We start from the raw sequence: 18,096 nt of genomic DNA, 5'->3' as shown, positions 1-18,096 counted from the left end.
TGGTGACGGTTCCTGAGATGCAGTGACCAAGTTCAGATCAAGATGTGCCTTAATCCAGCGTGCAGGGGGATACGGACTTTAATATCAACGGGGAAGCTAGAGGAGAGGCCGCCTTGTAGTTGGGATTTGAGAAGGCATATCTTTAAGAGAGAGTTTTTGAGAGCGCACGAGGAGCAAGGGCGAGGAAAAGATTCTCAAAATGGGACTGACAGGATGTGAACAGAACTCGACCGGAGCCAAGCCCGGCTCCGACAAGAGACGAGGGGAACAGATACAAGAGCTTGACTTGAGTGAAGTCGAAGCTCGTCAGGTTTCGGTGCTAGAAGCAGTTGGAAATCCGTCAGTGCGGCCAAAGAGCGCCCATTTGAACAGCCATTGGGTGGTGTGAGGTAAGAAAAATGGAGGGTATCAAGATAATCCAACGTCCTGTCCCGTCTCGCCATCTTTACTTGAAGAGCCTAGCACCACCACGCGGCTGATGCACGGTACCATTCACTCCTCGAGGCCGTACCGAACCGTTAATTGCACCACACCGTCCGAGCTCAGTAGCCCACCATGGATGGATGAATGAAGCTTGAGCCGCCCGATGAGGTTCCCTTCTTGACGACCCTGTGTCTGCATCCATGCCGGCGGACGTCATTGCCGGATCTCTTAACGGGCCGGGGGGTCGAGCTCCTCTCTCCGGCGTTGGTTCCCTCATGACAGCTTTCCAGATCCAGAACCCACACACACCCGATCGATGCGTGCGCACACACACCAGATATCTAAATCGACCAAACCTGCGGCGAACAGCGTTAGAAGCCCTGGTTTTCTAAAGGCACGCTCCCATCAGTTTGGCGCCACGCCGCCGCTGCTGTTGGGCAGGTAGTGAGAACATGATCGTCCATAATCTGCACCGACCGTCCGGAGCTGGGAACTAAGCGACCACTCTCTTGGAGACCTTTTGCGTGGAGTAGTGCTTGGCCATCGACCTCATCCCTTGAGCAGTTGCGTTTACTGTCATGACTGGTTGAGCCGGCTTGTGATCGGCCATCATCTTTCCAGCCCTGTTTAGCGTACCCTATGCGACAAAAGAAAAAAAGTACCGTGCATTTCGCGAGCAAATGGATATCTTATTCTTCACAGCCATGTGTGCGTCTTGTGCCTGGCCTGGCCTGGCTTGGCTATGACGCCCGAATAAAGGGTCCATTAAGGCGTCATTTCGTGTCGCTTTAAGCCGATGAATGCATACCTTAATTTTCCCTGCTTGGTACCCTTGAGATTGCAACAACCCTTAGCTTGGATCTCAACACCCTCGCGATAAGGATGATTCATGTGATGAACGCCGTAGCAAAACCTTGGCTGCCCTTGAAATATGGCAATGTGTCACAATCCCAGTCATGGGAGCTCATTCGTTGATGGCAATTCGTCAAAGAGCCATTCCGAATTAGCATCTGGCATCTATGGGCATTCCCCAAGTCCGATGCTGTGTTGTGGAGGGGCCGTAGGGGTTGTACTAGGTTAGGAATTAATAGCCTTTGTGGCTTGTCCTAAATGCAAGCTTTCCAGCGGTATCAAAAAATGACCGCGACCGTATTGTCACAATGAAATTGTTCCATCCATCACGAATATCGAGGGCATTCGGAGGAGGTCCTTCTCCAGGTACTAATGCCGGTGCAATAAGGCTGAGCTCCTGTAGTGTCCTGAGTTGGCTATGATCGACAGGTTCTTGCCTGCTGAAACGACAGAAGCAAAGACTCGTAAAGATCTGTCTTGTCATTAAACGAGATCAGAGCCGCAATATGCAGGGGATCGGAACCCAAAGCCAACGCTGAACCAACCATGATGTTGTAAAGAATGCTTAATATCGATCATCGACCTCTCCTCAGCTGAGCAGGTATTTTGAGCAAACAGCTAGTTTTGGCTGGTCACTCATCCAATTCAAGGTGACAGCAAAATTTTGCAACTTGTCTTATCATAGCCCAGCTTCTAGCAAGAGCGGCTAATGAACAATTGATCATCCAAGTGCGCCGGTTATTGCTGGCTACTAATACCTTGGTAATCAAATTGACATCCTTGCCCTTGGGACAGAGCTTTGGAGACTACTGAACCGAAACGAATTATGATGACTTTACCTGCAGGCACCCTTACTTGGATCTTCGCAAACTGTCAAGAAGTTACTTCTGCCTGGAGGAGAAAAGACTGATGTGTTATTTTTGCTGTCTTGCTTTGATCTATCTCGCTGGGATATTGATATGGCTTACCATGAATGAATGTGAGGAAGTTCTCACTCAACAACAGGACGAAGCAATCCACAGTCAAACTAGTGCTTTGGTGACAACGTTAGGCCATACCGAAAGAGGGTGTGGAGTTAATAAACAAGCACATCGATCAATCCAGCATTTCAGTGTCCGTCCCTGGCGTCAATCCGGTAAGTTTGCTTCTTATGAAGTAAATTATAATTAATGCAGGTACGGAGGCCGCGAGACATTTAGCTACCATGCGCAGCTGTTCTGTTTCGCACCCGAGATTCTGCAGGCGAGTAAAATGCCGTCGAGCTGGATTTCTATCGGAGAGGTCGAGACATGGCTGATGAAAGTCTCCGAATAAAACGACGGATCTCAAGATTCAGCAAGGGATGATCCATGGGGCTGTCTGTGGGCTGCCCGAGACAAGGGTGATGCCACCCATGCAATACATGCTCAGTGATCCCCGCAACGGCGGAGCTAGTCTTGAACTTGACAGAGATGGCCGCTGGTGTCTGGCTAGGTACTGACTAACAAGAGCGAAAATGATGGGATAGAGAGCAATCCGGGTCACCAAGTGTACGAGTTCATCATCATTCGTCATTATGCTGAAGCGGGCCCTTGTGAAGTCTTGGCTTGGGTCGAGGATCTCTTTGACGCTTGCGGGTTGAAAAGAGAACAAATCAGAAGTCGTATTCAGGCTGAACTGTACCTATAAAAGAACAGTGAGAAAGCCTACGATCGAATGTCTTGGTGTCTTGGTCGTACCTGCCAGACCCACAGGAGCATAGAAAGAATTCACAACGGGCAATTAGCTTTTGAGTTGTCATTGAACCTGCCACCTACGTAAGCAGCTCGGGAGTTGTTTTGAAAGAATCCTCTATGAAATGAACGCAAATACGAAGGAGTTACATAGCATGAACCGGCAAGTCACTACTTCCCTGTAAGGTAGTTTATACTTTGAAATGGTCCCATTCATTGTGGCACTGATTGGAAACTTGGCTCAGCCTACGTGTTTTTCAAGGGCCCTTTGATTTGAACAAACCAGATTCTCTGACCCATTGCCAGTAGCTCACCTGTTTCATTGGACAAGAGCTGAAGACACCAAAGAGACACCCACAACACAAGGTTCTAACTGGGGTGATATTGACGTGCAGAAGCAAGAGATCAGCCTGATCATCGTTCGCTATTTCCACAAGCTCACAGTGCTCTGATACTGTGTTTGTGATGACCTTCGGACGAGCACGATTGCCTTGTTTGAATTGCAGGTAGCAAATGAGGAGTCTAAAGAAGGTGCAACGTGACCAGAATCTTATATTTCGCCAAGAAACTGCTTCTGATCGGCAGTTGAAGCTTCTTTTACTGTCGAGGTGCAGAGCATAGAACCTAGAGAGGGTGATGAGCTCCACAAACCAAACTTTGAGCTCACTGTACCCCGGTAATTCAATCACGGCAATTGGAGAAACAAGCGGAACCCTCGGTCCATCTCCACCCCCATATTTACACGAATGCGTCCACTTCTGGTTGCTCGTGCTGGTAGTCTCCAAACATGTCGACGACTTGACGATACTGTTTTGGAAGAAGCCGATCCAGTCAAACCCGTCGATTTGTCTCCGAGGAAAAGATTTTCCCACTGGGCGTTTTTGTCCATGCGAAGCTTCTCGCCGCCCGTCACGATTGAATCGCGAGTGTTTGTCACCTCCACCAGAACCAGAGGGTGGGTGCTGTCGCCGCTCCACTGTGCTGTCCCTCAGCCAAGCTCACTCCCCTGATCGGTACTCCATCTCTTCAAGATGCCTCTGGGGATCCTCGAAGCAAAGGGGATCGAGCATGTTCCTGGTGCGTATTTGTCGTCACCTCCATATGTACCAATATGGAGCATATGGCCTTCCATCGCCGATAGCAGAACACACACTTTTCAGGACATGACGAATTGACAGATCGCCCAATCCCATAGGCACAACGCAGTACTTTGACGATCCGTCTCGACCCCAGATAGCTGGCGAGCATCATGGAAACCTCAAGCGCGTACAAGTTGGGACCGAAACCATTATCCTCGTATGTATTGTCTGCCTTTGGGCTTGTTGCGCGTACGCTGACGTTGGCATGAACCTCAGATCCCTCAGCCTTCTGATGATCCAAACGATCCGCTGAACTGGTCGCTTTTGCGACGCGACCTGATTACCTTTCTACTCTGCTTCGCGGGTATTCTTGCTACCGCACTCGGCCCTATCCTCGCTGCCAATACGATTACAATATCTCTGCTCTTCTCAAAAGACTTCACAAAAGTTGCCCTGTTGACTGGATATTTCCTACTGGGTTGCGGCGCTGGTGCTATTTTCTTCGTTCCGTCCGGCCGCATCTGGGGAAAGCGACACTTGTTCCTCATAGGTATCCTCATTCTTATCGCCTCCAGCGCGTGGGCCGGGTCTGTAGGAACCAATTATGGAAGTTTCATTGGAGCCAGAATTGTTCAAGGTGTTGGTTGCGCACCCTATGAGAGCTTGCTCAATGCAGCTGTGGGTGACCTCTACTTTGTCCACCAGCGAGGTGTGAGAATGGCCTTCACGAACCTGGCGGTCTTCGGTGGTGCCTTCTTCACTCCCATCTTGGTGGGTAAAATTACTGATTCCATGGGATGGAAGTGGACGTTCTACTTCGTTGCCATCTTTCTTGCTGCTACGCTCCCGGCCATTTTCTTCTTCTGCCCTGAGACGGCATATCGACGAGAAGCCAGCCTGAACACTGACACAACCGGTGAGCTAGGAATAGAATTGACTACCAAGGATAAACGTCAAACGTCGTCACCACAGGCAGAGTCCGGATCTTCTCATTCTCCAGAACTGACACAGCACTCGGCTGGTTTCACCTTCTTGCCTAAGTCCAATGCTCTTCAACCAATCGGCCATTCTAATACACCTAAGAAGACCTTTCTTCAGTCGATTTCTCTGTTTGATGGCCGGAAGACGGACGAGCGATACTGGGTCCTTTTGTTGCGACCATTTCCCCTCCTCACTCATCCAGCATTTATCTGGGGCTGCCTGATCCAGGGAGCCATGATCGGCTGGACAGTATTTATCGGAGTTATTGTCGCCGCCATTTTCATAGGGTCTCCTTACTACTGGGATGAGGTTGATGCCGGCTACACTTACACGGGCCCATTCATCGGTGCCGTCCTAGGTTTTGTCCTGGCCGGTCTGCTCGCTGACACAAGCGTCAAGTACATGACCAAGCTCAACAAAGGCGTGTACGAACCAGAGTTTCGCATTCTTCTTGTGATCCCCATGATGATCATTGGAGGAATCGGATTATATGGGTTCGCCTTGACGGCACCTGGTGTGATAAATAAGCAATACTCATATGTCATACCTCTGATGTTTTTCGGGTTTGAAGTCGCGGGGATGGTCATTGGTGCTGTGGCCAGCTCACTTTACATTGTTGATGCCTATCGTATGTTTCTCTACTCATAAACAGCTGTCGCTAACATCGTGGCAGGGGATTTGACCATTGAGGGCTTCACCATCATGATCATATTCAAGAACTTTTTCAGTTTCATTTTGACTTTCTTTGCCTACGATTGGATTAATCAGGGTGGTATCGAACGAACAATGCTGGCGATCGCCTCAATTCAAGTGGTGGTGTGCCTTCTCAGCATCCCTATGTGTAAGTCGGTCTCCATCACACGTTGGTTCTTATGCTGACTTGCTATAGACATCTACGGTAAGCGGGTGCGGGCATTCTACTATCGCCATGATTTGCTTGATATGACTGGTCTTCGCTAGCTATTTAAACAATTTCGAGGAATTAAGATGCTCGAGATATCATGAGTTGGGCAAAAGCAACAGATGCGTTTCTAGAGTACCCAGGGTTGGGTTTTTTTAATGTTTATTTCCTGTTAGACTTCATAGGGGGGCATGACACGATTCTTGGATATCATTATTAGATCATAGCCATGAGAGTTCAGCAATATTGTCTTAAAATACAACATGGCACATCAATTCGTTGCGTAATGGCTATTCTGGTATCTGAAAGCGAAAAATCATAGCATCGCATGGGTCATACATATTCTGACCAAGAAACATTTACTTCCCCACTACCCATCATTTCATATTCACGCCTTGACCGCTCCGGCCTGAGATGCGCCAGCAGCTGCAAGCGTCGACTTCTTGACAAGACGCAGGCCGCCAAGCAGAAGAAAGGCAGCCTGGACACCCAAAATGACAACGAGGGTAACAAGGGCGCCAATGACGCCAGCAACCAGCTTCGAAACACCGTTGCCAGAGCCGCCAGAGCTTGATTGGGGCGAAGTAGAGTCATCATCCGAGCTACTAGCACAGTTGCCGTCGTTGTTTCCGCAGAGCTTGCACCAGTGCTTGGTGTCCTCGATGGCAAAGTCAGACATGCCAGTCTTGAAGTCCTTCCAGGAGATGGTGGTCTCATCCTTGCCGAAGAGAGGGAACATCTTCGGGGTGTGTTGAGCAGCAGTGCCGTTGGCAAAGTAGAAGCGGACACTGACGTCGTCGGCAGTAGGGTTGGTGGCGTTGGTTACGAGCTCAAAAGCCATAGATGAGGCATAGTCGACGACTCCCTTGAAGTCAGAGCTGACCTTGTCGAGGCCAGCAAGACCAAAGAAAGACATGAAGGCGGCGTAGGCACCGAACTGAATGTTGACCTTGGGTCCCTTCTTACCCTCTGCAAGGGGCTCAAGAGCCTCAATGATCTGGCCAGCGAGCACAGAGCCAGCAATGGCACGGACAGGCTCGCTGCTGTTGTAAGCGAGGTTCCACTCATGGATAGAAGCGAGATTGTAGAGCTTTTCCAGGGTGGGCTCATCGAGAAGATCATCAGAAGAGATGCTAGAATTGTGAATGCGAGCAACATTGATGAGATCAAAGACTATGCGAGTTAACGGGGGGTCTATGTGCTTGAGATTTATCACTGCTTACTGGTATAGGCATTCTGGAAGTTGGCCTCATCCTTGCCGTATGTCCCATTGATGACAGGCAGAAGGCCCTGATAAAAGCTTTCAGAGTCCTTGTATACTCCAGCGTACTCGGAGGAGGAGAAGTAATCATTCGAGCTGGCCTCCGCGTTAGTGCAACCACTGTTGCCCTGAAGCCAGGCACTGTTCTCAGAGTTCCTGTCGCTTGCTGCAGTCTCTACTGAAGCAATGGGAATGTACTGATATCCGCTCAAAGGAGCCTCAACCTTGGATCCATTGGCAAGAGTCTCAAACTGCTTAGTAGGAGGGTAAAGTCCCTGCAAGAATACAAGAGCAGAGTTCTGAAGCACAGCATCGACGGGGGAAGTAACATCTAGCTGAGACAGGACGGCTGACTCGGGGCTGAGGCCGGTGATCTTTCGTGAAGCATCCTTGCTCACATAAGTATCGCGATACCAAGAACCGGAAGAGTGAACCTCGTCAGCTCCGAGAGCTGTGAAGTTTACGGGCTTCCAGGCCTTGGCAGTGCGATCACCGTGACGGTGGAAGACGTAAAGGCCAAGGACATCTTCGGTAGCAGCCAAGGAGGGGAGGGAAGATAGAAAGAGGAGGGAGAGGGGCTTGGCGTGCATCTTGGTTGTGTGGGACGTTGAATGAAGCTATTCTTACTCGCAGCCACTGTTGACGACAAAGGGGAAAGGAAGAAAAGAGAAACTGCCAGGAGAGAACGAGGAGAGGGTAAAATATATATTCCTCATCATTACCTATTACAGCAAGATAACGTACGTTACTCATAAGAGTCAAAAGATATGATATTGTAGGTAATTCCCCGCCCTGTTCGGCTCTGAGCGTGCCGTGTAGCTGCAAGGTTATGCATAGTTCCCACACAATGGATCTCTCCGGGTCAAGGTTGATTCTCTAGTTGAGCTAATTGAATCCTCTTGGGCCCTCTTATTTCTGGATAGTCATACCTAGATAGGAAACTCTCTTCACACCATAATCATGATGATTTTGCAGACCGAGCTTATTTTTCTCCAATGTTTTGTGCTAAGAGTGTCGAGTTCATAGGCAAAGAGAGATTGAGATGTCTATATCCGAGGAATTGATGATTGCCAGTCGATATAGGTCATGCTACTCTGCCTCGTCTGCCAATTCCACGATTAGCCCGTACCATTCAGCAACGAAAGGCTCATGAGAGCTCAAAAGCAACCCCTCCTTCACTAACCTTGCCCTAGCGGACACTAATGCAAGCCCACACCAACTTATCAGCCTGTCTCTGTAATCTGATAAACAGCCACAATTGGGTTTTTCTTACAGGCACTTTTGCCCAAGGGTGGGAGAGACTCGCAACGGCCATCGGAGGTAATTTTACTGGCTGTCGGCCGGGTCGCGACTCTAACGGGGTCGATTATGCCGTACTATCTCCGGCTCTTCGTTCATGGATCGAATCGTGAAATGGCATGTGGTATTTCGCATGGGCTTCGGGCTCTTTTTCGGAATGTGGAACATGGGGTTCACAGGGCATTCCCTTGTCAAGTAACTGTGCTGTATAGAATAAGCATATAATGTGCCATAGAGGTAGATCAAAAGGCGTAAACCCAGCAATTCTGGTCTTGAGAAGCAAACAGTCTATCGTACTTGGAGTGCAGTTATTCTTGTCAGATATTTAGCAAAACATCATCATGGAGAGGCTAAGATCGACTCCATCAGACCATCCACTTCCGGAGATGTCAACGCCAAGGCGGATCCCCAGTTGGATGTTATCTATCATCCCCGAACAAGTATCTCCGTCACTTCCGATCCCCGGGTCTCAGGTCCAGCTGATAAGATAACCTGATGCAAGCAAACACTTGATCTGATATTGCAAAGCTGTAATTTGGTTTATATAATATATAATATCGCCTCATGATACTCCATATCTGCCTCGTCAAATGGTAATCTTGGAGCTTGAACCATGTCGTACAATAGCCAGTATCCTTACAACTTGGCCTTTCCGTTCTTTCTTGGATCTCGCAGGTTCTTTGAGAACTCTCCGTTGAGGATATAATCCGGGTACTCCATGCCAGCCTCCGTTCCCACGCCGATGGCTCCCTGGCGTCTCCATGCAGCACCATCGACAGCTAGGACTTGTCCACTGACATAGCTTCCGGCGTCGCTGAACAAAAAGACTGTCGCATCTGCGATATCTCGTACAGTTCCAGCGCGGCCCAGCGGGATACCCTTGGCGTATCTCTTCTTCTCGCTTTCCGCATCGCTCCCCAATCTGGCCAGACCCTCAGTGCCATCAATACCTCCTGGGGCAATTACGTTGCTTGTCACCCCTCTTGGTCCATACTCCAGGGCGACGGACGCCATGAGTGAGTCAATAGATGCTTTAGCCGCAGAGACGTGTGCCTGGAGAGGCATGCCGGTGTAATGGAAAGTGGCAGAGACGTAGATGATACGAGGGGTTGAGCTCTCCAGGAGATGGGGCATTGTCGCCTTGATTGTGTTGAATGTTCCCAAGACATCGATGTCCATTACCGTCTTGAATGCATTGGAGCTGAGGCCTTCAATGGGAGCGACAAAGTTGCCAGCTGCACCAGCGCTATGACATGCATTAGTATGTTGCATCCAGGCATAGTCAAATTGAAGCCTTACATGACATAGTCGATCCCTCCAAGCTCTTTGACACATCGCTCAGCAGCAGCCTGAAGACTGTCGATCTACACACAGTCAATATCATCATAACCGTCGTCAATAAACGACAGGCGTCATACCTTTCGAACATCACATCCGCCGATTCCTATCACCTTGGCTCCCTCTCTTACACTCGCGATGTCTTTGGCCGCTAGCTCTGTCTTCTCGACACTTCGACCAATGATGCATGCATTTGCACCCAGACGAACTAATGCTCGCGTCTGCATGCTGCAGATGCTTCCTGCACCGCCAGTCACAAAGACAACGCGACCATCTAGACGGTTTCACATATTAGCAAATCTCTGCCAAGAATAGATTAGATGGTCTTGAGACTGACTGAAGATCCCATCACGCCAGACGGGGCTGAGATACTCAGACTCGGAAACGGGCATTGTGATTCGATTGATATCAGCACGCGGCTTAAGGATCCTTCAGGTGACGCAAATACTAGCTCACTAGCAGTTGCTAATAGAATGAGGTCGAAGGAGGTCAATTGTATGATTAAGATAATCTGGAGAATTGATTAAATGAATGACCCCTCGGCTGAAATCAAGAAGGTTCAGGAGCCGTTATGCCTCGGCTTGGAGTGGGGCCCTATCAAAAACAACCACATGGAATCTGGGGTTGTTCTCCACTAATCCTCCGACCACTCTCGGCCGAGTTGAAAGGCCCGGGCCGTTTACCACATGGCATGGAAAATATGGTCATCATATCAACGGATTCACTGCCTCTGCATAAAATTAAGCAGGTCGCTCGGTGTCATCATCCATTATTCATATCTACCAAAGGCATTGCAGTACCTCGGCTCGGTACTTGCGATAATGAAGGGACGCCATACTAGACAGCATGAAATTCAGCATGTGAAGCCGGGATGGAAACCTTTTGTTCCACAGAGAAACAGGCCCAATCCAGCATTCCAGTGTCATGGTTATATCAATGTCAGGCAGGATACACATGTGACTCGCGTTGTCTGCGCAAAGGACATGGTGTTAGGAGCTGTGCAAGAGGCGTCATAGACTCTTCTGTGCCATTGTGCACGTAAGTGACTTGAAAGTAGTAAGACGGCTTCCACTGCACTACTATGCACTTGGCTCCTCGTAATTTAAGCTTCATGCCTAGTTCCCGCTGACTGCAGTGCTGCCCACAAAACGAACAGAGCCAGGTTTGTGCATAGCCCCCACATCCATGCTCCCTAATCGCCTTTAGTGTTCCAAGAATCAGGAGAATTTGTAACGAGATTGCCTTGACCGTGATAAAGGCTCAAAGGCCTCAAGAGCGGAAGTTATTAGTGTGATTTGTGGCTATCCGAAGGACGTCCCCAATCCACCGTTGACCCATAACGCCTCGCAAACCAATGTCAAAGTGGAATAGTCAGGGGCCAACTGAAACATCCACAGATAGCGAACATCGAAGGCATATACGCGTAAGCAGTTTTCACTCGGAACTGCGTAAAGCTACCGACTTGTTCTTCTTTAAACTCCTGGATCTAGTTAAGCATCAGAATGTCCTAACAGCCATGGCTTCGTCTCAGGTCTAAGCGCGGGGAGTGAGATGACACTCGGTCAACCAAGCAGGGATGAACGTGGCAGATCTCGCTTACCTACTCTCAGCTGCATCATACGGGCCCTGTTGTCTCTCTTCTCCTCAATCTCAGGTCATTGGCCATAATATTCCGCCTCACCAGCCTGTCAAACGGTTACCGGTACATCCCGCGCGGCATGCGCCTCGAGGGCTCGCACAGGCGCGCTTATTCCCCCCTCATTCCCCGCAGCATCAACTTTATACCCGGCCAAACTCCATATTAACTCTGATCTTTGCCCTTTTACTTGCATATTGTCTCTTATCTCAGCCGTATGTTGACCAAGATCAGTGGGGTTAAGGGACTCGATTGCCGTAAGCGAGCTGTCAGAGCCTAAAGAAGATGGTGGGATGGCAACCTACCCAGTACGTCTCACTAGCATAGCATAGCGCATTCCGTCACCCGTCGTGACAGTTCCGATGTCAACGGCAATGTAACCACGCAGTAGAAACACCGACGATATCCCTGCTTATTTGGTGATAACCGGAGTGCTGCATCTTCCGAATCTGCGAGGTAAGCTATGCTTGGTAAGGCATATCAGCCACAATATATGCTAACGGCAACCTGCAGAACCAGCTGACAGTAGCTCTATGATAGCCATGACCAGAGTCCTTCATCTTTCGAGCGCTAAATATGAGCCGATGTAAGCCTAAGGGTGGTAAAATATGTAGCAATATGCATTTCATGTCAATCATAGTACCGTTCAACGGCGTAGGTTCCGCTCGCTCAATGATCAATACCTAAAAAGCTAAGGCCGCGTCTGCCACACATATAATTTCGCATTCAGTGACCATATATTTCTTTTTAATTATTTCCGTAACGCCAATCTAGTGCATAATTCCCGTGTACCAATACAAACGCGTCGCTAGGGGTTCAGCTCGAGGTTCAACTTTCAAATCTGGCTGGATAATGTTTTTGGTTCGCCTGCCTCTGTCGCTTTTCATAAATGCTGCCGATAAAATCGCATGTTGCTTCCCTTTCCTAGTTGATAGCATAGCTGCTACTTGTTCTTCTCGTTTAAGCCCCTATGGGAGGTTCAAGATCCTGCGCTTGTACTCTCGAGTTCGTAACTCTGCTTCGATTGAATGGAAAGAAACATCAGCTTGGTGCCTTGAATTCCATACAGGCTTCAAACCAGGCTGTCAATTTTACAATTCCATATCGATCAAGAATATGAAATTCGTTGGCCATGGTGAGTACGACAAGGTTGTTTCTGCAGTGTTCTTTCTGATCATGTCGAGTCTAACATCAACCGCAGTTTTTTGTTTCACCCACAACACAATGGGCAGCTTTCCGGGAGAACGATATAGCGTTCGTGAGGACCCTTGGGGCAGGCATGTTTGCGACTTCCATCTATAGAAGTTTTGCAGAAATGTGTCCCAGGATCTGTGCAAGAAGTGTAGATGTAGTAGTTTTTGGTGAAATCGCACATGTTGGCAAGGCGTTGGAAACAGAATGGTCTGAGTAAAAGAGATTAACTCGAGTTTTGAGAACGTACTTTATAATCGTACTCACTCGATATTCTATTTGATGAAACGATTGTGAGTTGATCTTTTCTGCCAAGGGACGAACCGTGTCGATTCAGAGAAAACTAGCTGAAGGGTGCTTGCACGAAGTTCAGTGCTACCACCACTAGCAGTTATAAAAGTCGGCGGCGTGACAATTTACGATGTTCGATCGTGTTAACAGATCGGATGCACAGATAATAAGGTAGGCGAAGTGGCGGCGTCTATAATAGGCCTTGGATTTTGTGCGTGGAGGTGATGGCTGTAGTGGTGGGCTCCTAAGGTTTAAACAAGGCGAAACGTCGATCCACTGGATCTAAAAGAATGTTGAGTAGAGGCACGAAGTAGGCCAGAAGGGGATGGTATCTCAAACGTAATATGAGGGCGATCTTATGGTGGTTATAGATGGGACCGGGACAAACATCAAGGATCCCCTGGACACAGCGCCGATGAGGCCATGACCATGGCAATCCCCGTTTCTGTCTCGGAAGCGTTTGCTTCAGCAGGACGAGGATCCGAAAGCAAACAAGCTAGAGACATTTTACCTAGTCCAGGGTCTGGTCTGTCGTGTCGAGTTCAAGCCAGGTCCGGGTCTGTGACGGCGAGTGGAGTGAGTTTGTAAGTTAGTTAGCTAGTGGGGTAGCTAAGCCCGCGTGTCCAACGGTTCCAAACCTCGAACGACGGGATGCATTAGTGAGCCCCCAGCAGGTAAAGTAGTGCTCACAGACCAGTTTACAATGTAATGTACATGGGCCGGTACGAGGAGCCGACGTACCCCGATCGGTGAGAAAAAGTAGGGCAGGGCAGTTCAAGATATCCTTGGTCAATAAAGGTGGCCATCCAAGTGAAGCGGTGTCAGTGCTGCTTGAGCCAGGCCTGCCTTGGGAGGGGGCAAACTTTCTGAGGATGGTTGCAAGTTTGAAGTTTAGACAGAAGGCGATTCAGCACACGCCTGGGCACGCACCACTGGAACCTTGTGTTAGTTGAACCCTTGTAAATTGTAACTGCGATTGGGCAATCCGTAAGTAATGCCACTAAATGAGCGTTGTTCTACCTCTTGATTTCGCTACCGATCCTGAAGGGGGCAGATCTACTTGGTACCTGAAGCATTCCACGATTAATATTCAGCCTCACTGCTGCAGGATAAGACATAGGTTAGAGGCTTAGACGGTGATCTGTGATCGGCCCGCCATAGGTACACTAAATACCCAGGTGTGCCCGGAGTAATTCACGAGTGCCTTCCCTTCGATGGGTGGCGTCTCATGGGCATCAACAGCGAGCGTTTATCTGGTTAATAAACTTTGTCAAGTGGATGGGAGAAATCCCTTCCCGCATCCTGAAGGGTTGCGATGTCACCTTCTCCCTAATTCCCATTCAGCGGCGTCAACGCCACGGGGCAACCTTGATGAGTTGGTTCGGCGCGTTCGTGATGTAGACAGCCACGTATCAGTGTAAGTCGGATGTCAGTGAAACGTTGAGGTCGCAACGATAATTGACTCGGCTCATGTTCATATTCAGGAATGATACGGAACTTTCGTTCCAAGGTGTAACCGATCGTATCATCCATTGAATCGTGCATCAGATGGAAGCTCGTCTCTGGGCACTAATACGGTAGCAGGATTTTGTGGTATGCTAATGGCAAATTGCAGGGCTTGAATGGTGACAGTTGAGGGATGAGAATGGGTGAGGAGGGTGGGGCATAGGTTGCGTTCCTTCTTCCCGGAGCGTTTCGTTATCAGCACGTTTCAAATTTTCGTCTCATCCATTGTGCGATCGATTACCTAGTACCTTAGTAGTAGGTAGAGCTGATTCATCTGTACCTAACAAGGTAAGATAGTGCCTTTCATAACGTAACTGCCCGTCTTTGAACAACTTAGATCTGTGCACGGTTGATGGTACGCGGGAAGAGCCACAGCCACCTGGGGCAGGGCTAGTTGCAGTAGCCTCCCTAAACTTCCTACACTTACAGGGCTTTATCTCACTTAACCAACATCTGTATTATTTATGCAACCTTTGGGCATAGAAAGGCAGCATGGCCCATCCATGTCTTCTTGCTCTCAGGTTCTTCTAAGGAAAGAGATAAGAAGCATGGCAATGATGTAATCGAAGCAGGTTGGCGGCCACTCTTGTGCCCCCATCTCCACTGCGCAATTTTACAGTTGCAATGGAAACAAACTAGGCATTCAGCTATGGTATCCATCTAAATACGTTATTTTTTTTATTTTTTTTTCCTTTGCTTTTTAGCAGATCTTTGCATTACAGCCAGGGCGAGTCTCCTGCATCACGGCATCCATGTATCGAAGCCCAACTGTCGCCGCCTCGCTCACCCTGTAACCCACAATTTCCCGCCTCGTGCTCATGTTTGACATCGGTTGGCGTTGGTATCAAGTTACGATCCGAGCACGCCGATCAACAATCTGATCATCTCACAGGCCATCAGCAGCCTTCTGGTGAGATATGACATTATCATTGGCCCTCATGATCCAACGCAGCCGGTGCAAAGCCCAACACAGCATAGCCAGACATCAACCGTATCATGAGGCGAGCCTTCCAAGTCCTTGGCAACCCAAGTCATCCATCAGCTCGAATCCGGGGTGAGAAGTTTCTCTCCACCAAGCTGTGACAGCTAGCCAGGCCAACCGTCGGGTACCTACAGGAGCCCTCTCATTTCGTGCAGCCCTGGTCAGCCCTAGTAAGGATCTTTAGGTCTCCGGGCCCCACGCGACGCCAAGGCTCGGCTTCTGAGCTGAGTCTTGAACAGAGATGATGGCCAGGAGAATTTCTGTTCCTTGTGGCCGTTGCAACCACCGACCTGACTACGAGACCATGCAGCTTAAAACTTAATTTTCACTGTCAAACATGACATGTCGTCCCGACTTTCAAGAGCCACCAGCAAGGTTACTCTACTCGGCCTGGTCGGCCACGATGGGACGAAAAGTTTCTTTGATGATATACCGAGATGTTCCTAATCTGGTTACATGCGCATGCAGAGCAGGAAAGCTTTCACACCCTCAGTGCCACCGCGCGTGGGATGGTTCGCACATGCTTGTGTGTATGATATGTGGATCTCATTCTTGGACATATTATCAAGTGCATCAGGCCATACCACAAGAGGTGGCGAAAGCGACGCTTGACCGTTGAGCAGACTCGGATGGCCTTGACATATGACATGGCTTCTTGATTCTTTCAAAGGGAAGGCCGAGACCACAAGGACTTTGTAAGGACCAACTATCATACCTACCTTGGCCACAACGGGCTCCATGCATGTACGCTAATGCTGCGCAAATACCCGCGCTGACCTGACCAGGATGTTGGTGTTTGACCCCAGCTGATTTGATGACATCTTGATAATATGATTGACAACCACCAAGCGAATTTCCAGAGCCAACGCATGGTAAGCTTAGCCTTGGGAAAGAATGTCCTTTCATGGAAATCGATTTGCATAGGTGGCAGCGATATGTCGATCCGGGTTAGGGTAGTAGTATCCAAATACTACTGTGAACGAAACGTCGTTGTGCCGGCATCCGCAAAGGACTATCTCAGGCCATTGCAGAGTCCTATGTTACACAGCGCGCCTACCACCACTAACAGCGGATATGGCAAGCTCCGTGAGAAGAGTGGGTCTGTATCGAACATGGCCATGCCTGAGATCGTGAAATGGAGTTGTCAGTCATGCCAGATGTAAGTTATGACGCTAAGCTTTTGATCTGTCGATTTACATGAGATTAATGACTACGTATCAGCAACAGCTGAATAAGTCTATCGCCAAGAAAAACTCATCGCCTACCTGCCTACCTACTTAGCCACTGATCTAGCGTCATTGGTCTCAGCGGCGATGACTCCGTGGAAGCCGGTCTTGTTACCGCATGTCAGACCTGGACACAGACCGGCTTTTGCTGACCTCGAATTCCTGCTCATTGGTCAACGCACCTCGACCTTGGAGACGGAGCCGCCGTGGTTCAACCCACACCCATGTGGTCTTGACATTGGTTAGAGTTTGTTGTTGTCGTCTTAATACACGGAACCTCCTCCCTCGGAACAGGGATGGAGTGTTCGGTTTGAGGCTATTGAAGACTCTGACCTGATCAAACATTTCCGGGGCCAATCCTTGTCAATCGAACGAAGGTGAAAATGATTTTTTATGTCAACATACCACAATCAACTTAGCGTACTTCTAGCCTGCTGTCTGTTCTCTATCCGTCTCTGCCTTGGCCACATTGGTACATAGATTATTAGATCAGGACCTTGAATGTCAAAGCGTCATCCCGGAGTTTCACCATTTATTAGTGGTGCCGTCTGCATGCCATTTAAAGGATTGCTAACCTCTTCAGTATGCCTAACCGAACCGTCAAAGCTGGCATCGTCCTGTTCACCAGTTGCTTCGGCCGACTGATGTTGAAGTCCGGTGTACGTACAGCTCGGCTCGTAGCCGAAGTGGTGAATCAAGTTGTGCCACGCTTATGTTCAGAACTTTACTCAAGGAACATATGGAGTAATTGGTATACGTGTCGGATATTATAAGTACTAAGCTTTCCTGTCCTTTCCTTTCTCTTTTATGACAGTGAGATTCTTTGCATAAATCGTAATCTGTGCAATCATTTCCCACGGCTTAGCACTCTCTATGCCACTCCTTGACAGTCAGGGCAGCGCCATGACGCTCAGACTGGTGTGTAGGGTATATATTGCATCAATTCGTTCCGGCCATCGCATGATTAAAATATCATCATGCTAAACCCTATACGAATATTGTTGCGAAGGTGGTAAATTGGTCATTGTCTGTTCGCGTTGGGAGGTGCTGGGGCATTGGTCGGGTCTAGGGTAGTCATTTTGTGTTGATGCATCTTCAGGGTCGACAGCAATCATTCTTAACTAAAATCTCAGCATCGGATTTCATATGTAAATGTGTTTTGTGGTGTATTGCAATAGTCAAACTTTCCTGCATTATACTCCACATTGTTACTCACACAACACCGTGGTATTGGCAAGGCATACCTGATATCTTGGTATTCTTTCCCTTGAACAGTCACTATTTCCACGTATGTAAGTCAGGACATGTTAAGAACTCGAGACCTTTCGGTACATCAGTATTGCCGAGTTACAATAGAACGACAACAGTAGAACATCATAGTAAAAGAGATATAACACTATATAATACAATATTTATAG

At 48.7% G+C, this 18,096-nt stretch overlaps 3 protein-coding genes; 1 reads left to right on the top strand and 2 right to left on the bottom strand.

The window, feature by feature from the left end:
* Positions 1-4,018: 4,018 nt before the first annotated feature.
* Positions 4,019-6,007, top strand: FFUJ_00923 (related to transporter protein HOL1; the record flags this gene model as incomplete). XM_023569663.1 has 5 exons in its annotated part: positions 4,019-4,064; positions 4,183-4,283; positions 4,343-5,675; positions 5,721-5,888; positions 5,937-6,007. The coding sequence occupies 5 exons, from the start codon at positions 4,019-4,021 to the stop codon at positions 6,005-6,007; spliced, it is 1,719 nt and encodes a 572-aa protein (XP_023424603.1).
* Positions 6,008-6,336: 329 nt separating this feature from the next.
* FFUJ_00924 (uncharacterized protein) lies at positions 6,337-7,799 on the bottom strand (the record flags this gene model as incomplete). XM_023569652.1 has 2 exons in its annotated part: positions 6,337-7,121; positions 7,172-7,799. The coding sequence occupies 2 exons, from the start codon at positions 7,797-7,799 to the stop codon at positions 6,337-6,339; spliced, it is 1,413 nt and encodes a 470-aa protein (XP_023424602.1).
* A 1,345-nt stretch (positions 7,800-9,144) lies between these two features.
* Positions 9,145-10,238, bottom strand: FFUJ_00925 (probable 2,4-dienoyl-CoA reductase SPS19; the record flags this gene model as incomplete). XM_023569641.1 has 4 exons in its annotated part: positions 9,145-9,754; positions 9,808-9,872; positions 9,927-10,120; positions 10,184-10,238. The coding sequence occupies 4 exons, from the start codon at positions 10,236-10,238 to the stop codon at positions 9,145-9,147; spliced, it is 924 nt and encodes a 307-aa protein (XP_023424601.1).
* Between the last annotated feature and the right edge of the window lie 7,858 nt (positions 10,239-18,096).

The sequence above is a fragment of the Fusarium fujikuroi genome, chromosome FFUJ_chr01 (assembly GCF_900079805.1).
Source record: "Fusarium fujikuroi IMI 58289 draft genome, chromosome FFUJ_chr01".
Lineage (NCBI taxonomy): Eukaryota > Fungi > Ascomycota > Sordariomycetes > Hypocreales > Nectriaceae > Fusarium > Fusarium fujikuroi.
The sequence above is the reverse complement of the archived record's forward strand: the minus strand, read 5'-3'. Positions and strand labels throughout refer to the sequence as shown.